Genomic DNA, 20,947 nt, shown 5'->3' with positions numbered 1-20,947 from the left:
GCTGGACTCTGACAGCGGCAGGTAAGTCATTAAAAAAAAATATTATTCCCCTCCCACCCCATTGCGCGCTGCCCCACTTTGTTTTGTTAGCAGCCGCCACTGCTCTGGCAGGGAGCAGTGTGCACTCTGGAGTCGAGGAGCAGTGACTGGGCAGTCGGACTTCAGGGACAGTGGTTGTGCACTCTGGACTTGGGGAGCAAGTGCTGATACTGTGGAGTTGGAACTTGCACTTGAACACCCTAGAGTCAGAGGGCTGGAACCATGCTTTTTGGGGTCAGCTATCTGCTGGAAAAACAACAAGGTGGTAGATGGAATTAATTAATCTCAACCACTGACCATTGCTCTAGCTGAATCCCAGTCTATAATTTTTTGCCCAGCATTCCACCTCAGTTTGGACCCAGCCATATGCCAATCTGTCTTGAGTCTGCCCCTCATGGAAACAGTCCAGTCCGAGCTGCCAGACCAGGCCCTCTCTGAACCAGAACACAATCAACCCAGGACCAGTTTCAGCCAGGTATAGCTTTGTTACAGAGGTACAATTAGACAGTTACTGGGCCTCTGGAATGTCAAGGGAGAGCTTGAGATGGGGCCTGACCCCCTCCTCCCGCCCCACTGGTTACAAGGGAGATAGATGTGCTTGGGTGGAAACGGTGCAATAAGAGAACAGGTGCTGCAGAATTCTGGCCTTTGTTGACCCCGCCCTTCTGTGCTTCCTTCCAGTTGCAGGCCTATGACAAGGAGCTGTTGCCATTCCAGAATGTTCTGTTTGAGGAGCCAATTCGTTTCCCCCCAAGGTACGTGCCATTCTTTAATACAACACTTGTTTGTTATTTATTTTTAGCATGTCGGTATAGTTGGGTAACACCTGATAGAATCGCCTCTTGCCGCTTGGAGCTTAGAACTCTTGAATGCTGATGAATAGAGAGCGCAACCTTTTACATTTTTCTGTGGGAGCACTAGATGTCTTGTCAAGTCTGTCTGCATCCCACAAGCTCCTCGCACTTACTCATCTCTGTCTCGAGCCTGCATAGGAGGACGGAAAGTAATATGGGTGGACGTGGACATGGAAGCTATCCGAAACTCCTCCCTCACAGCCTCAGCACAATATACTCTGCAGATCTGTTGGTTACTTGGGAAGAGGCTCCATGTAAGAGTAAGCCTCAGTGTGCAGCTTCTCAAGGTGGTGTACTGGCCTATCACTGTGAACAGATCCTGGCTCCTGGTAACCTTATGGTGAGCGCTGCACCATCACTGACCCTGTATGTGACTTCAGTTTGTTCCTTGGATTAGGGTTACTTCAGGTGCCACAGGGCTACTGCAATGGAATGTTGGAAACATAACACATTTCCATAACTGTAACAGGCAAGATCATGTCTGAAGTTAGTGGGAGCAGTTTCTTTCCTCTGAAGCAAGAAGAGTGTCTCAGTACCCATGGATTGAGAGAGAATATCATGTGTTATTGATGCTACTCTCAGCTCCCAACCGGAAGAGATCATAACCCCCCAGCAGCTCCCAACCAGAAGAGATCATACCCCCCCCAGCTCTCAACCAGAAAAGATCATACCCCCTCAGCTCCCAACCAGAAGAGATCATACCCCCTCAGGATACCCCCTCAGCTCCCAACCAGAAGAGATCATACCCCCTCAGGATACCCCCTCTGCTCCCAACCAGAAGAGATCATACCCCCCAGCTCCCAACCAGAAGAGATCATACCCCCAGCTCCCAACCAGAAGAGATCATACCCCCTAGCTCCCAACCAGAAGAGATCATGCCCCCTCAGCTCCCAACCAGAAGAGATCATACCCCCTATCTCGCAACCAGAAGAGATCATACCCCCCAGCTCCCAACCAGAAGAGATCATACCCCCCTAGCTCCCAACCAGAAGAGATCATACCCCCCAGCTCCCAACCAGAAGAGATCATACCCCCAGCTCCCAACCAGAAGAGATCATACCCCCCTAGCTCCCAACCAGAAGAGATCATACCCCCCCAGCTTCCAACCAGAAGAGATCATACCCCCAGCTCCCAACAAGAAGAGATCATACCCCCTCAGCTCCCAACCAGAAGAGAACATACCCCCTCAGGATACCCCCTCAGCTCCCAACCAGAAGAGATCATACCCCCTCAGCTCCCAGCCAGAAGAGATCATACCCCCTCAGGATACCCCCTCAGCTCACAACCAGAAGAGATCATACCCCCCTCGGTATACCCCCTCAGCTCCCAACCAGAAGAGATCATACCCCCTCAGCTCCCAACCAGAAGAGATCATACCCCCTCAGGATACCCCCTCAGCTCCCATCCAAAAGAGATCATACCCCCTCAGCTCCCAACCAGAAGAGATCATACCCCCTCAGGATACTAAGCTCCCAACCAGAAGAGATCATACCCCCAGCTCCCAACCAGAAGAGCTCATACCCCCTCAGGATACCCCCTCAGCTCACAACCAGAAGAGATCATACCCCCCAGCTCCCAACCAGAAGAGATCATACCCCCTCAGGATACCCCCTCAGCTCATAACCAGAAGAGATCATACAACCAGCTCCCAACCAGAAGAGATCATACCCCCTCAGCTCCCAACCAGAAGAGATCATATCCCCCTAGCTCCCAACCAGAAGAGATCATACCCCCTCAGCTCCCAACCAGAAGAGATCATACCCCCCTAGCTCCCAACCAGAAGAGATCATACCCCCCTAGTTCCCAACCAGAAGAGATCATACCCGCCTCAGCTCCCAACCAGAAGAGATCATACCCCTCAGCTCCCAACCAGAAGAGAAGCCTAACATCTGTGGCAACTGGGACTTTGAATCCGCCCTTTTAACATCTGGGTATAAGAAAAAAGAAGTGGGTTTTTGGTATAGAAGCATGCTTGAGGTCGAGGAAGGGCATATACCATCATTGCATACTGTTTGGAATTCATCTCCCTTAGAGGCCGCTTCAAGCACACTATACGAAACATCTCTCCACTATCTTTACAGATTTGTTAGGTCTGCTTCTCTTAAGAAAAACCATTTCTTCGTCTTAAACAGGTTATATTACACCCCCAAAAAGATAGCTAAGTTTGCCTCTTCACCATGCTGTTGCCCTAGATGTTTGCCTCTTCACCATGCTGTTGCCCTAGATGTGGTTTACTAGAGGCCGACGATATCCATATATTTTATGAATGTCCCAGATTAGATCTTTTCTGGGCCAATGTTGAGAGAGCTTTGGAGGGCATTTATAAGGTTAACATGAAGATGAACACAGTTAGAATTTTTTGGGGGTTAGACACGGACTTTGTTTGCAGATTTAGGGAAACACAGGTGGCTTTATTTTTTAACCTTGTTCTTGTTGCCCGTAGAGAGACATTTGTAAGATCTGGAAAGGGCCGAGCCCCCCCCCCCCCCCCCCCCCCTGTACAAGAATTGGCTTAGAGCTGTATTGAGAATGGCACGCCTTGAAGCTGGCATTACACAAAATGTAATAGTATGGTGTGGAATCCCTTGTTAGAGTGGGGAAAAGAAATAAGGTTGGTCTAAAGCCCCGGGGTCCTATGATTACACCACGCGCTGGAAAAAATGGGCAGGCCGGGCCGGCCTAAGGCATAAGCAATAACTTCAGCCCGAGGCGCCCAGGACACAACTAGGGCTATTAGTGTTTATTTGTGTTTGCCAACGGTGAAATGAGGACTCAAAAAAAAAACAGCTCCCAACCAGAAGAGATCATACCTCCTCAGCTCCCAACCAGAAGAGATCATACCCCCTCAGGATACCCCCTCAGCTCCCAACCAGAAGAGATCATACCCCCTCGGGATACCCCCTCAGCTCCCAACCAGAAGAGATCATACCCCCTCAGCTCCCAACCAGAAGAGTTCATACCCCCTCAGCTCCCAACCAGAAGAGATCATACCCCCTCAGGATACCCCCTCAGCTCCCATCCAGAAGAGATCATACCCCCTCAGCTCCCAACCAGAAGAGATCATATCCCCCTAGCTCCCAACCAGAAGAGATCATACCCCCTCAGCTCCCAACCAGAAGAGATCATACCCCCCTAGCTCCCAACCAGAAGATATCATACCCCCTCAGCTCCCATCCAGAAGAGATCATACCCCCTCAGCTCCCAACCAGAAGAGATCATACCCCCTCAGGATACTCGGCTCCCAACCAGAAGAGATCATACCCCCCAGATCCCAACCAGAAGAGATCATACCCCCCTCAGGATACCCCCTCAGCTCATAACCAGAAGAGATCATACCCCCCAGCTCCCAACCAGAAGAGATCATACCCCTTCAGCTCCCAACCAGAAGAGATCATACCCCCTCAGGATACCCCCTCAGCTCCCAACCAGAAGAGATCATACCCCCTCAGCTCCCAACCAGAAGAGCTCATACCCCCTCAGCTCCCAACCAGAAGAGATCATACCCCCTCAGCTCCCAACCAGAAGAGATCATACCCCCTAGCTCCCAACCAGAAGAGATCATACCTGCCTCAGCTCCCAACCAGAAGAGATCATACCCCTCAGCTCCCAACCAGAAGAGATCATACCCCCTCAGGATACCCCCGCAGCTCCTAACCAGAAGAGATCATACCCCCTCAGGATACCCCCTCAGCTCCCAACCAGAAGAGATCATTCCCCCTCAGCTCCCAAACAGAAAAGATCATACCCCCTCAGCTCTCAACCAGAAGAGATCATACCCCCTCAGCTCCTAACCAGAAGAGATCATACCCCCTCAGCACCTAACCAGAAGAGATCATACCCCCCTCAGCTCCCAACCAGAAGAGATCATACCCCCCTCAGCTCCCAACCAGAAGAGATCATACCCCCCTAGCTCCCAACCAGAAGAGATCATACCCGCCTCAGCTCCCAACCAGAAGAGATCATACCCCCTCAGCACCTAACCAGAAGAGATCATACCCCCAGCTCCCAACCAGAAGAGATCATACCCCTTCAGCTCCCAACCAGAAGAGATCATACCCCCTCAGGATACCCCCTCAGCTCCCAACCAGAAGAGATCATACCCCCCTAGCTCCCAACCAGAAGAGATCATACCCCCTCAGCTCTCAACCAGAAGAGATCATACCCCCTCAGCTCCTAACCAGAAGAGATCATACCCCCTCAGCACCTAACCAGAAGAGATCATACCCCCCTCAGCTCCCAACCAGAAGAGATCATACCCCCCTCAGCTCCCAACCAGAAGAGATCATACCCCCTCAGCTCCCAACCAGAAGAGCTCATACCCCCTCAGCTCCCAACCAGAAGAGATCATACCCCCCTAGCTCCCAACCAGAAGAGATCATACCCGCCTCAGCTCCCAACCAGAATAGATCATACCCCTCAGCTCCCAACCAGAAGAGATCATACCCCCTCAGGATACCCCGCAGCTCCTAACCAGAAGAGATCATACCCCCTCAGGATACCCCCTCAGCTCCCAACCAGAAGAGATCATTCCCCCTCAGCTCCCAAACAGAAGAGATCATACCCCCTCAGCTCTCAACCAGAAGAGATCATACCCCCTCAGCTCCTAACCAGAAGAGATCATACCCCCTCAGCACCTAACCAGAAGAGATCATGCCCCCCTCAGCTCCCAACCAGAAGAGATCGTACCCCCCTCAGCTCCCAACCAGAAGCGCTCATACCCCCTCAGCTCCCAACCAGAAGAGATCATACCCCCTCAGCTCCCAACCAGAATAGATCATACCCCTCAGCTCCCAACCAGAAGAGATCATACCCCCTCAGGATACCCCCGCAGCTCCTAACCAGAAGAGATCATACCCCCTCAGGATACCCCCTCAGCTCCCAACCAGAAGAGATCATTCCCCCTCAGCTCCCAAACAGAAGAGATCATACCCCCTCAGCTCTCAACCAGAAGAGATCATACCCCCTCAGCTCCTAACCAGAAGAGATCATACCCCTTCAGCACCTAACCAGAAGAGATCATACCCCCTCAGCACCTAACCAGAAGAGATCATACCCCCCTCAGCTCCCAACCAGAAGAGATCGTACCCCCCTCAGCTCCCAACCAGAAGAGATCATACCCCCCCAGCTCCCAACCAGAAGAGATCATACCCCCTCAGGATACCCCCTCAGCTCATAACCAGAAGAGATCATACAACCAGCTCCCAACCAGAAGAGATCATACCCCCCTCAGCTCCCAACCAGAAGAGATCATATCCCCCTAGCTCCCAACTAGAAGAGATCATACCCAGCAACAATGAGAGATTGTGAGATTCTAATGCGGGGCTAATATGATCCCAGGTGTAATAGAAAGTTTTCTCTCTTTAATTTCAAGATGGAAACTGGAGCAACACGGAGAAATTAACTATCACTGCTGGTTGTGTTATCTCTGGAAGTGTCACCATGATCATATCCATGTGTGTCACAAACACAGCATATTCAGTCTTTCGGAGTCTTACCTTCCTTGCCTGCTTGTTGATCATTCAGACCAGTCCTTTGAAAACACCTTCCCTCTGTCTGTGACACTCTTTAATGCAACACTGGTTGAGTACATTGTACCCAATTCAGTATTGCTTCACACTCACTTGTCAATCTTGTCAATCACCAGTAAAGCCCCCTTTATTCAGGAGTAATTGATTCCACATTTTTTGCCAGTCCACTGTGGAATGTTCACTAATAGGACTAGTTTTGTTGTGTGCATTAAAGATTGCAGCTTCCACCCTCCATATATTAGTCATCCATGCAGATTTAAGTGAGTCACTGGAACATTGCATGGTCTGTGCGGCATCTTGATGTGTCCCGGACTTCCAAAGCGGATTTCCAATATATGTGAGCATTGGCGCCAGAGTGCTTGCTGAAATTCTCAGCCTTTTGGCTGTGAAGCAGATTTTGACTTACAGATGTCTGTCCGGGTTATGGGACACCCATGTATGCATTTGTTGTCTATGTTATTGTGATTTGATAGGAAACATAAAAGATCATATTCACAGCGTTCAATTGTGGTACGTTTAGTAGCACACTAATCTGCCCAGATAAATAATGGACACATTTTTGAAAATCCAGACACATTGTTTCTTCATAAATACCGGACTCCATTTTTTTTTAATCTATCTTTATTTTAACTAGATCATTGTGTTTGTTAGTAACGAATGGTTACATTGTGAATGTATTTGATTAACTAGACTTGGAATAAGTCAGTAACATAGCATTTCCTTGATGACATTTCACCACCAATGCGGTATCTAATGTAGTTCCAGTCCGCCAGTGTGGTTTATGTTATTCCCCATTGATTACTCTGAGTCAGAAGGTTAACCAGAATGGGTGCGGAGACCAAGTGTGATTATACCATAGTTTGTACAACCCAAAACAATCTGAAGGTTTACCCCTAGAATTTGCCACCCCTTCCTGAAAACAAGGAGCAGTGCGCCCCATGTGAAATCATGTTAATCTTCTATGCACTGAAAGTAGGACATGTGTTCAAGAAGGTCTTTCATCAAAACTCAAAATGAATGTATGCTCAATTGGAGATAAAAATCAGAGCAGTGACAAATGAAGTGCAAGGGATCCTGGCAACAGACATGTGCTTCTGAAGATACTGTTACACCCCCTTGACACAGGGATTATACATCCTCAGGTACTCCGTTACTTGCTGTAGGTTGTTCAGGGCCCAGAAGGGCTTCCATCCCACTTTGCTTACCACACACTATTAGAGAGGTCTTACTAATAACTGGCCTGAAGGTTTCATTCTCCTCATAAGGTCTGTTTATAAAGCATTAATCATCTGTTAGAGCCAAACAATGAACATACAGACATCTGACCTGCCAGTGGACTATTTAAAGAAAACATTTAATACACTGCAAGTTGATATCAACAGGTCTAGTAATACTGCTGGTGGTTTCTTTTCAATTTTAGAGTACTGATCAAACTTAAAGGAACACTCGGATCTGGTAAGCATTTGTATGACTGCCTAGATCACGAAATGCTAGCTTTAAGGTATTTTGGTGGCATGTGATGTGTCTTAAGATGACCCCCCTCTTCTAGCTGTTTTGTGTGATAGGCTGTTCTAAAAATCTGCCTCACAAGATAGTGCTGCTGGCAAAAGGGATGAACAATTTCTTCAATACGAGTAGTCTTACATAAAGCCACATAAAGCATAAAGCAACCAGTGTAGGGCTACACGAATAGAAGAACCACTTCCACCATAGTGGGTACCAGTCACCTATGGAGGGTCCACGTTCTGACTGTAGAAAAGCAATGATTCCCATTTCACCAAGATACAAAGCGTTGAAATAATCCAGTCTGGACATTACCAGGGCAATGACTACCGATTTTTGCAACTCGAAAGGGATACAAGGCCGAACCTTCCTTACTGTTTTCAAAAGAAAAAAATATTGATGAAGTTAGTTTATTAATCTGATCCTTAAAAGGTAGTTTAGCATCAACGAATACCCCAAATTTCCTGACTTTATATACTGGGGAAGGCGGTAACCCAAGGCCTAAGGCCAACAGGATTGATTCCAAAAGGTTGTGTACTTACCAAACAGAAGGAGCTCTGTTTTTTTCTGAGTTCAGCTTTAAGCTATTCCTGCTCGTCCACCCAGCAATAGCACTCATGCAGCTGTTGAACGTGTCAGCAACCCCATCTATATTACTAGAAGTAGAGACACCAATTTGGGTATCATCAGCATAGGCCACTGTGGAAAATCCAAAAGACCGAATTAGTTTGGCTAAAGGAGCCATATAAATATTAAAGAGCGTTGGGCTCAGTGAAGACCCAGGAGAACAACACAAGGCAAACCTAAATAAAGATGTTGAATTAAATTCCCCAAAAGTCACGGCCTGCTCTCTATTTGTCAGAAATGAAACGGGAAGGCCAAGAGACGCACCACCCACCCCAATACCTGCGAAGCGCTCCAGCAGGACTTTGTGGCGAGCTGTATCGAAGGCTGCAGATAGGCGAACATTCGGTCCCCTAACAGGCTACCGCTAGACCACCCCTTCGGCTACAATAGCTGATCAGCTGCATGGCTGGAAGCGTAAAGTAGTGGCTTGAACCATATATAGGGCAAAATAGAGAGGTTTAAACTGTGTTCTTAAACAGCAGTAAACTCATGATCATAGCCGCGTGATAGAGTATACGGAGTAAATAATGCTAACAACAAAAAGGAGATTCTGCAGATGCTGAAGCGGATGTCATCTTATGTTCACCCTTTCTAATGTTCTGTTAAAGTCTGTCTCAGAATAATAATTATGAAAGCATAGTGGAATCCAATTCGAGTCCCCCTGGTTATGGCATGGCACAAGACGGGGTGAGGAAGGCCTCTTAGTGAAAGGGTATTGCCTGAATTCCTGTGCCTGGAGGGTGGAGATCGGACATTGGAGTAAGCAGGATACAGAACTATTTTAAGCAATCTGATTAATTGTGTTAACAAGGAGGTGTATGCACTGCTCTTTGGTAGATGGTAGAGGTGAGGGGTGGGACTGTAATTTCTGTGGATCAAGGTGAGGACGTTTCTGAGCCTGACCCACCCTTTGTCTGTCCCTAATTGCTGCTTCAGAAAGGTTCATGCCAGCCAGGTACGAGATCTCATGCTTCATTGTGCCCATATGTTTGGTACTCCTGCCTGTGATCTCACATTGTGTCCATATTTGTGGTACTCCTGCCTATGATCTCACATTACGTGCATATTTTTGGTACTCCTGGCTGTGAATTCACATTGTGTCCATATGCTTGGTACTCCTGCCTGTGATCCGCCCCAGTGTTACCTGTTGTGAGAAGCATCACTCTGAACGAAGGCAGGGGCCCAAGAACGACAAAGAACCAAACCTTTTCCACAAGCTCTGAAAGAGCACTGTAGCTGCAGGTTGTGTATGTTGCAGAGAGACCTGTATCAATTAACATTTACTTGTTAATCTCCCAGCAATTCTAAGCGAGCATTTCATCAGGCTGGGGATGATAATATCAGAAAGAGCGGGGGCACTGGAAACAAGAATCCTATACATTTAGACAGTGTTGCCTCCTACAGGCATGTTTTCACATTCAAATTATTTTTAAGACACGTTACTATATACCACACAAGTGCATATATATATATTACCGTTTGTGAGCACCAAGAAACCCTTGGAGAAGTCACTGATTTCCAGGGAAGAATGTACTTAAACATTACAGTTCAGGGAGCTTTAGGAAAGGTCTATGACAAGCATTCAGGAGATTTTGCACTGCAGGAAAAATTTCAGGGTTTTTAGGTTGACAAATTCTCAAGCGACTATTGACATGGACAGCTGCCACAAGGAGAGTAATTATGAGCAATTCCAAAATTATGGAAATTAACAAAGCTGCACCAGCTAGCTTTTATGTTTTGAAAATGAAAGCCATTTTGCATGCACTCTAGTTGTCTTCACTTTTCTTTCAGAAACAAACAGTGCAAACATGATCTTTTTTCAAAACGGATACAAATATGCATACAAAATTCACTTCCAGGTTTCTTTTTAACTTTGTTTTTAACTTCTCATACAAGTGAGCTGCAAGTTTCTTTGTTGTGCCACTTCCGGTTACTTCATCAGCTCGGTGCCAGACTATGCATTCTAGAAATATTTTCACCGCCTTTTTCTAACATTATCGACTGACTCATTCATTTTGAACTCCTTCCTTTCAAAGAACTCTGGTCCCAAGTGCACATAAAAGACAACTATGTGCGCTAGCATTAATTCGTATCACCCACATCACTTCCAGTTTCCACCTCATTTCACCTGCTCTTGACCACTCTAGCAATGCAATTCTCACGTCTGAGCAGTGCTTCATTTGAGCCGGTGGTTTTCAGTGATCATCACCGGCACTTAAGCATCAACACCGGCGCTTTTCATGAGCACCAGTTAAGGACACATTCATTTATGAGGAGATTAAGAGATTTTCCCTGAAACACAAGTTTTTGAGCCGATGCCGAGACTCAGACTTCGTTTCCCGACTACAAAGTCGGCAGCTCTAGCCATTACGCCACACCCTTGCCCTACTTTCATGGTTAGTAGTTGGTTCTGTTTTAGGCTGCTCTAACAGGAGAAATGGGCTGGTGCAAGCTGCCTCCTGACGAGAGCCCGGGCACTTATATATTTACAAATTAATCACTGAATCTGAGCCACAGTAGCAAGCAAAGTATGCAGCATCCCAGCAGGCGGAGCAGACGTCAGCAATCTTACCTCGCTTGAGACATCCACTCGTACGAAGCCATGGTGTGCATATCTTGAGAATGCCTCAGTCGGAGTGTTATCGGATGTGCATGTATCACTTCGGTGACCAAACCTATCTACAGCTCAACATATATGCAATGTCTCTTATCATACTGTGAAAGTTGGGAGTCTCTTCTGAGGGCCTGATGTACAGTGCCCACGGCAGGGACTGGCAAGGACTTTTAGCACCAGTGTCTGCTCCTTCAATTTTGCAACACCCAGTACTTAATTTGAGCCTGTGGTTTCTGGTGCTCAGCACTGGCACTTAATTGTCAACACCGGCACTTATGCAGTCTGCCACAAGGTGGCGCTGTTTGTCCCAGTCAGAGATGAGCACAACAACAATTGTTTATTAATTAAAGTCACATTAAAAATAACTACTGCTGCCCATGCCATTGTTATGGCTATGAGAGCCTGGAATGGTCTGAACAGTCACACATGTAGGAATGCAATGGTTATCTGTTGATACTGTTATTGGCAATGCCAGCAGGTGAAAGCTGCAGTGGTCTCCTGATGAGAGCCCGCACACTTTTTTTTTTCTTTTAGAAACTAAGCACTGGCAACACCCAGAACTCTGTAAATATCATAGCACACCAAAGCCCACAATAAGTATCCTACAGCAAAGACAATGCAGAGATCTGTCTTTCCAAGCTTCTCCTGTATTGCATTCAAAAATGCACCACCGTCATACCCCAGTTTCTACATTCCGATCCAGCATACTGTTCTATATACGTCTTCTCAAGCTGTTCTGCAACAGTCTGTTTGCTTTCTTGTTATTCCCATTTGTTTGTTTCTTATTCAGTGGCTTTCCATCTTCCTCTACTCTTTGTCTCTCCCCTGGAGCATTTCTTTTTTATCATGCTTTTGACTGGAGGTCTTGTATCCTTTGTAAAAGAAAACATGCCCTGGAGAAAGCTCATAGAAGTCTAACACACATTTAATGCAAAAATAGCCCGCAAGCATCAAAAAGAATCTACATGCAAATCGCCATATCAGTGGACCAGCGCTTGCCACCCTGGTCAGTTGGAGCATGTCATGCTAACGCATACATTTTGGTACTACATATATACACTTTTCCTCAATGCATTTGAATGGGGAAAAGAATGTGTGGTACAGCCAAAAACTACGGATAGACACTAGTGACCCGGTGGTGGACTCTTCTCAGGAGAAGATTGGGAGAAGTTTTTGAAGGCGATACAGTAAGCTAGAGCAAAAAGTCTGACATCAAAGAATCAATCTGCAGTTATTGCTCCATTGTTCCATTGTGTCAACTTCCAAAAGAGGCTATGCTTATTTAAACACTTAGACTAAATGTGTAAGGTACAACAAGGGACAACAAAATGGCAGTGCATTTAAAATGTGTGTAAATGCCTGTAAATGCGTGATAATGCTAAGGCTTTAGAGTTCTTTAAACCAGTATGGTGGGATGGGATTATGCCCTGCATGATGTACAGTCGTGTCCCATGTCTGGCGTGCCCAAACTGCATACCAGTGATCCTGTTTTTTTGGTGTTTTTTTTGTCATGCCCCACACTAATACCATGTGGTTGCATTGATCTAAGCCTGGTCTTTTGACAGTGTTAGGTTCTGGAGCAAGGGTCTGATTTAGAGTTTGGGGGATGGGTTACTTTGTCAGAAACGTTATGAATTTCTCGTGCGCTTTATTACAAGGGCCATAGAATATGTTTGAACTTGTAATAAGGCAGAAGGGATATCTGTCATATATATGACGGAGTAACCCAGCCGGAGTAACCCAAACTCTTAAGTCAGGCCTCTAGTCTTGAAACGGTAGAGGTGCACCCTCAGAGTGACAGGGAACTACTGTTGCTTGCATGTATTTTATACGTGGTGCGCTGTGGTGGCAGCGTTCCATAGTTGGTGAATTTCAGTTAACAGGCTTTTACCTGTGAGACATAAATGCAATCTTCATATGAAGTTCAGCTGCTCCTGATGAACCCGGAATCCCGAACGTGGCATCCTGTGCGCTGTATTTGTGTGTGTCTGTGCTAGACGTGATATTGTGCCGGGTACGAGTGATACAGGCCTGCAGATTCCATTTTGGCAGCCCACAGCCTGGACTAGAGTACTAGATGGAGGAGAGAATGCTTTCTCTAGACAGCGCTGGTATCTTCCAGGTAGGAGGGTGCCTGCCAGACGCTATGATGAGGAAATAGGAGACAGGCTTTCCTTTGAAATGCCAGGGCCCTCCGTGATACATTGGGCTGGACATGACAATGACTGCAGCTGCCATTATGTAGGTGGCAGGGGGGTACAGGGTGGGCCTGCAGTATCTGTTGTTAGAAAACCAGCCCTTTGAAGGGGCACAAACTCTCTCCTTTCCTGATCTGTCAGGAGGGGTCATAAAGAGCTGGGTGCAGCCTGCTATCACCTCTTTGTACTTCTGTCGTGGGTACTCCACTGGGAAACTTTCATTCTGGGCAGAGCATCCTTTCAGATGGAGGCCAGGCCTGGAAGGTGAAAGGGGTCGGACCCAAACCGGTTCCAAGGAAGCAGATCTAGAGTACACACCCTGTGTCTTTGAAACGGGGATAAGGATGGAAACTCAAGACCCATTGTTGTTCGTTGTTCTCTCCTCTCCTACCAAGGGGCGGATACTCTGCAGATTAATCGGGGACCACCGCACAGCTAAGGATTGGCTGCTATTGTCTGGTTTCCGAACTGAAGGAGGAATTACTAGGCTGTCTTGGACGCCAAACTATCCTACCTGTGAGCGTGGAAAGGAAGCACGAACCCTGCAGGAGGAATGGCTCATGGAAGGGACTGCTGTAATTAACCTTGACGTATGGTCTGTCCAACAGAGACTGCTAAGAAGTGCGCCGAAGTACTCACTGTACTGCTGGATCCGATAGTGCGACCTTCTTTTATCCTCACCGTAGCCATCAGGTATCTAGAGGGAAGTTCCTGTGTGGAATCTGATATAAGCGCCTACTGGTGTTCTGTGTGCCCCAAAAAAGGACTGAGTGAGTGCAGTACTGCCAATGTGTCATTGGATTGGAGCCAGCCTGGAAGATTAAGTGACCCAAGAGGTGCCCTGGGGTGCCTCATGCAGAATCAACGGTGTTTCTTTGAGGCTCTGTGTAACAAAGATAGCGCCTGACATCCGCTATGCTGAAGAATCGTCATCTGTGGTGGCGTGCGGCCATAGCGTTCAGGAAGGAGTGCCAAGTACTAACTGGAGTGTTGGAGTTAGCGACATCTGGAATCAGTGTACCCACCAGGAAACGACCCCTGTCAGAAGGCGCTGCTCCTGCTGCGACCCTTGGAGTGGCGCGCTGTGCGACCAGCTCCCTCATGGCTCTTGAGAAGACTGCAGTGTCTGGCCAGGAGGCTCCTTGTGCCAGTGAGATCCCGCTGCTATGGGAGGGCCTAACGCGATCCCTCGCGGCTACTGTTTACTTGGGGAGAGACTGAACAGGCCTAGGCCTGAGAGACTGAGTGCTAATACTACAGCAAAAGGGTGGTGAATATGAGCTGCACCCACCGATCTACCTCAAATACTGAAGGTAAGGGGGAGCCCAGAGACGGGGACCCATGAGGGGAAGGTGAAGGACTGGTCAGACTGAAGCTCCTAGAGCACAGACTCGCTCCTGTCAACTAGGTATTCGAGTATTAGTGATTGTGTAGTCTAATTCTGTGTTTTCTGTGTAAGAAACGAAGAGAAGCACTAGGCTGGGAATAGGTCTTGTTGTGCTGCTGGGGTTTGTTATTGAATCTTGAGCCTCAGTAACCCCCACACTAACCTCCCAAAGAAGCCAGTGAGTTGCTTGCCCTTGCTACTGCTGATAGTCATCTGCAGGTAGGATTGTATTTGGGCCAGTTTGCAGAGCCCCCAAGACACCAGTGGTAAAAGGCCTCAACCCCCCATGGTTGTGGCTCAGTAACCCCTGCCTGCCCCTTATGCTCCTGAATGGGGCCTAACACTGTATAAAACACATTTGCACTTGTTAATGCAAACGAAAGTTCTATGACATTTTTACAACCTCACTTCCAATGCTTACATTCAGGGAACAATTTTTTTCTTTTGCTTTTATGCCTCCATGAGAGTTTGTATGTTTTCTTGCTCTCTCTCCCTTTCTACCCCTTCCCTGCGTTCTCCTTGTTAGTGTCTCATCCCTGCACACCTGGCCTCCAGATATTCTGTTGTTTCCCCACCTCCATCCAGCTTTTTCTTTAAAATAACTGTATCCACCATTCATCACCACCGTTTGTCAGCAGCATTTCCTTGATCTCCCCTCACCGACACGCTCCATTGTTGTACTCCTGCCTCTCCCTATTTGTTTTGTTTTGATTTTAATTCTTAAAACGTATGAGGCAGGACAACCACTGTAATTTGCTATTGGTCACTACTTCTTGAAAATAAATTATCTTGCGCATTTTATTTACCCCCCCCCAAGATGGGCATCCACTATCCTAGAACAGTAAATCAAAAAAAAAAAAAAAAGATGGTTGCGTCCTGACGTACTTGCTTTAATGTGTGGTGATGCATGCATACATATATATCCCTACACTTGGACCACCATAGCATCATGACACATTCGTTTTCGCTCATGATGGCAAGTACGCGCATAGACATCATTGTGCTTTTTTTCTGTAAAAGGCATTGGCAAAGGTGATATTTTTTTCATTTGCCAAAACCTTATGGCGTGGCCTATTGGGTTTGCAAATGCTTGATTTTTCCCTAGTGTTTTTGAGCACAAATACATAACTGGTAAGCTCATATGCGAACCTCCTTCACTCAGCTGGAATGTTTTGAGATCGATAACTACACTTTAGAATACAAAACTTTCACATATTCCTGTGTTACAATGAGTTCCTTTCAGGTAAGTGATTTGAGCATGCCTCACATCATCTGAGATAGTTACTCTTCCAGGTTAGTTTCCACTGATCCAATTCTCAGTTTCTCCATCTTGCTGCATTTTCAGTTCCCCTTGCTTTCTCTCTTTAATAGTTACCCTCTCTGTGTTACCATCTCATTCCCTCTTTGTTGGTGCTTTCCAATCACTTTATATTGCCCCTTGGTACTCAAATTCTACTATTTATCTCCTCAGTTACCCGTACAGTGAAGATGACACTAAGCCTACGGAGTACGAGAACACACGCTGCCCATCCTGGTGCGACCGGGTCCTGATGTCGTCTAGTGCCCACAGTCGCCTAGAGCAGGTGAGGATGCTTCTGTGCCACTGTACTTCCCTGAAACTAATCCTATCTGTTGATGGCATTCTGTCCCTCACTTTCTGCCCCACTCTCATTCTCTCCATCGCTTTCTCGCTCCATCTCTTCCACCACACTTAGGCCTGCATTACAAGCTGCACATAAAATTCTAATCCCAGTGCAAACAAGACTTTGCCCTGGGATTTGGATTCTGAGTTTTGTGATAATTACCATGAACCACTGTTTTTCACTGTTAGATTTTGGCAGGTCAACCCTACCGAAATGTATCAGGAAAAAAAAACTAAAATAAGGCAATGCATGAAGACGTTGGTGTGATATATGCCAATTTTGCATGTTATGCCTTATTTCCAAGTTGAAAATTGGGAATAGAAAGTATTTATCACACCTGGTAAATACCTTTTCCCAGCGTAATGGTTTTTCCAGGTGTGGTATATACCTCACCCTGTTCCACCCAATTTGGAATCAGGGCCTTAGACTCTCCATTCCTTAAGTTTAGTGCCTTCTTAGCTTTTCTTCCCTTCACTCTCTCCACACCTCTCTGTCCCTCGATCCCTTAGACTTTCTTCCTTGTTATTTTTCCTCACCTCACTCTCTCTCCATCCCTCATTGTCCCCATCACTTGAAGGCAATCTAGGACCACTTGCTTCACCACTCTGAACTTTGCATTCCTCATTTTCTCCATGCCTCACTCTGCCCATTCCTCACTTTTTGCACCACTCTTAGCCTGTCCATCTGACATTCACTATATTTCTGTCAGGCACTCAGCCCTTGCTCTCTCACCCTTCAGCCTCTCCCCTGTTCACTTTCTTTTGTCATTCTCTTCCCCCTCCCCTCCATTCCTTTCATCCACTTACTTGTCTTGTTATTGTGTCCCCCTTACATACACATACAATTCATTTTAAGTTATTTACAGAAAAGGCCTAACAGTCAAAAACATTGCCCATCTTTGCAAACGATTTACCGGAAGAGGCGCGACTCTCAATATCGCACCTATCTAGCTGTAGGGTAGATTATATCAGAGTGGTGCTACGATCAGGGGATACAGCCTCTTGGATCCCCATAAGTATATATAATCCACACACTTGTGCATCAAATAGATCAGCACTCACTGTTTGTTATTATTTCAGAATGTTATTATTATTTCAGAATGTTCTCATTTACCAACCAACGCAAGATTGATCAACTACAATTTTCTAGTAATTTACAATCATATTTCATAAATTACTTCAAGATTCTTCAGGCTTGTTGTGTGTTAATTAATTATTTTTATTGAAAATGTACAACATATGCTCATCTTTGTTTGGTGCAGGACACCAGGAATGGTAGTCAGCCGGTGTATGACAACTTTGGAGCAAGTGTCTGCATGGGAGATCACAAGGTAAGAGGTGTCAGAGCCTTGGAGCACCATGAGGAATTCTAAACGTTAAGCTATGTGTATGTAGAAGACACACACATATGTGAAAGGGGAGGGGCATCCTAATACTGGAGCTGACTCAGCCTTTAGTTTTTTATGCTTGGTCTTTTTTTTTGGTCCGTATTTAACAGAACTTGAGGCGGGTCCTTAGCTGGTAACTGAATGTGGGGGACTTTTGCCTTGCATCTGGTACGATGAAGTCTTTAGTTTGGTGCTAGATGTGGGGGAGTTGTTGGAGCTGGTCGGAGTGTCGTAGAGAACTCTTGACTTGGAGCTCAGAGTCGGTGTTCTGTACCTCAGAGCTGAGTTTGCGGAGTCCATAGCCAGTCTCTAAGTTTCAAGGAGTCTTTAGCTTGGGTTTGTGGACCAGAGTACGACAGAGTTGTGATTGCAGTGCATGGAATGGGTCTTCTGCATTGCAAATAGTAGGGGTGCATCATTCCGGTGGGGCGAAGCAGTGAAGAAAGGTGACAAGGTCAGGTTTGGATGATAAATCCTTCAAGTGGAAAAATTACTGGTGTGAAAAAAATCCTTAAATTGGAGTACAGTAGGGATAGGGGACGTCTTTAGGGTGCAGCACAGGGAGGATATGTAAGTCTTTGTGATAAAGTACAAGTGGGCATGAATGTTTGGTCCTAATTTCTCTCTTCTCTTTTCACAGCCTGTCTTCCTCTTTTTCCAGCTGTCAGTATCTACATAACATTTTGGAGTCGAAGTGACAAGAAAGGTAACTAACTTCTGTGGGTGATGTTGGGTGATGTTGGATGGGTGTGGCTTTTTTCTTCCCTTTTGAAAGACACTTGCACTGGTCTTATCTCAATCAGAAATTGAAAGCATAACATTCTATCAAGCCTCTTGTGGGGGAAGGAGCAACTCTTAGAATATGGCTTGAGCTAGGAGTTATTACTAGAGGAAAACAAATCCTGGACAGACACTTGGAGTACCGTTAAGGGGAAAACAGGTCTGTAGTGTTCTGAGCAGTCAGGGTGCTGAAAGGAATGATCATTATTTTATGTACAGGAGTTTCGGACCAAACGTGGGACTTATTCCTGTGCCCATCAAGAACGCATGAGTTGTTAGGTCTTCTGAAGCACTGGGACTCTTACAGGTTCACAAGCTTGAATGAGTAATTCCAACACAACTTTGAAATCATATGCAACCACCCCTTCCACCCCCCCGCCTGCCCCCATTCATGATGCTGTTTTAAATTCCTTTTCTGGCCTCGAAGAGGGTATTAAAATCCTCGGCCTATATTCTATTTTTTTATTCAAATGGGTAATTTCTTTACTTCTCCAACATTGGATTTTTTATATATTCACCTGCTTGAATAATACCCTGTCATCAGGCGGGGGAATCCATGGTACATTAAAATAGCTGTATACAGTGTTAAAATGGCCTTAGGTTTGAAACAGAAACATGTATTTAGTAGCACATCCACCTCATTTGAAAGAATCAATCAATGAATCATATCATTTGTAAAGCGCACTACTCACCCGTGAGGGTCTCAAGGCGCTGGGGTGGGGAATGCTGCTACTGCTCGAAAAGCCAGGTCTTGAGGAGTTTTCTAAAGGTCAGCAGGTCTTGGGTCTGCCGTAGGTGGATGGGGTGGGTGTTCCAGGTCTTTGCGGCGAAGTGGAAGAACGATCTGCCGCCTGAGGTCGCTCTTCGGAAGCGGGGGACTGTAGCGTGGGCGAGGTCGGCGGAGCGGAGCTGGCGGGTTGAGCGTGTAGAAGCTGAGTCGTCTGTTGAGGTACGTTGGTCCGGTGTTGTGGAGTGCCTTGTGTGAGTGAGTGAGGAGCTTGAAGGTTATCCTCTTGTTGACCGGGAGCCAGTGCAGGTCTCTTAGGTGGGGTGTGATGTGGCTGCGGCGAGGGATGTCGAGGATCAGGCGTGCAGAGGCGTTCTGGATGCGTTGGAGCCGTCTCATGAGTTTGGCAGAGACTCCTGCGTAGAGGGCGTTTCCATAGTCCAACCTACTGCTGACAAGGGCCTGGGTGACTGTTCTTCTTGTTTCAGTGGGGATCCACTTGTAGGTCCTACAGAGCATGCGGAGGGTGTTGAAGCAGGAGGAGGAGACGGCGTTGACCTGTTTAGTCATGGAGAGGGTGGAGTCGAGGATGACCTCTAGGTTGCGTGTGTGGTCGGTGGGTGTTGGAGCGGTTCCCAGTGCGGTCGGCCACCAGGAGTCTTCCCAGGCCGAAGGGTTGGATCCGAGGATGAGGACCTCCGTCTTGTCCGAGTTCAGCTTCAGTCTGCTGTTCCTCATCCATTCAGCAACGGCCTTCATTCCTTCGTGAAGGTTGGTTTTGGCGGTGTGGGGGTCCTTGGTGAGGGAGAGTATCAGCTGGGTGTCATCGGTGCAGGAGAGGATGTTGAGGTTGTGCCGATGAGTGACGTGGGCGAGCGGTGCCATGCAGATGTTAGAGTTGGGATAAGCCCTGGGGTACGCCGCAGGTGATCTCGGTGGCTTCGGAGCGGAAGGGGGGAAGGCGGACCCTCTGTGTTCTGCCGGAGAGGAAGGAGGGGGTCCAGTCCAGGGTCTTCTCTTGGATCCCAGCTTTGTGGAGGCGTGTTCGTAGAGTGTGGTGTTCAGCAGGGACTTGATGTCATCGGTGGCGGCGATGAGGGCAGTCTCAGTGCTGTGGTTGCTGCGGAACCCGGAATGGAAGGGTCCAGGATGTTGTTCTCCTCGAGGTAGCGGGTCAGTTGTTCGTTGAAGGTCTTCTTGATGACCTTTGCCGGAAACGGGAGCAGGGAGATGGACCTGAAGTTCCTGAGGTCTTTGGGGTCCGTCTTGGGTCTCTTGAGTAAGGCGTTGATCTTGGCGTGCTTCCAGCTCTCCGGGAAGGTTGCTGTCTCGAAGGAGGTGTTGATGACTTTCCGGCGATGGGGTGCGATGGATGTGCTGACTTTGTTGAAGATGTGGTGTGGGCATGGATCTGACGGAGATCCGGAGTGGATGGTGCTCATGATTTTGATGGTGTCATCGTCGTTGATGCTGGTCCAGTGGAGCAGGCAGTTGGTGCGGATGGTGGTCGTGGGGGCGGAGGTCTCAGTGGTTGTCGGGGCGGTCGTGGCCTTAAAACTGTTGTGGATGTCTGTGATCTTGCGGTGGAAGAAGGTGGCCAGCGAGTCGCATAGGTCTTGCGAGGGTGGGACGTCGTTGGTGTTGGAGCTGGGGTTGGAGA

General features: G+C 47.3%; 1 protein-coding gene across 1 annotated transcript in view; it reads left to right on the top strand.

Moving 5' to 3' along the window:
* Positions 1–20,947, top strand: part of LOC147683120 (inositol polyphosphate-5-phosphatase A-like) — a 419,584-nt gene that overhangs the window by 391,953 nt on the left and 6,684 nt on the right. The window contains exons 12-15 of the mRNA XM_086943599.1: positions 721–794; positions 16,222–16,333; positions 17,655–17,723; positions 18,421–18,486. Coding sequence (XP_086799725.1) covers positions 721–794; positions 16,222–16,333; positions 17,655–17,723; positions 18,421–18,459 — 294 coding nt within the window. The 3' untranslated portion in view covers positions 18,460–18,486. The remainder of the gene's footprint in view (positions 1–720; positions 795–16,221; positions 16,334–17,654; positions 17,724–18,420; positions 18,487–20,947) is intronic.

Source organism: Lissotriton vulgaris, chromosome 11, assembly GCF_964263255.1.
Source record: "Lissotriton vulgaris chromosome 11, aLisVul1.2, whole genome shotgun sequence".
In the NCBI taxonomy this organism is placed as follows: domain Eukaryota; kingdom Metazoa; phylum Chordata; class Amphibia; order Caudata; family Salamandridae; genus Lissotriton; species Lissotriton vulgaris.
The sequence above is the reverse complement of the archived record's forward strand: the minus strand, read 5'-3'. Positions and strand labels throughout refer to the sequence as shown.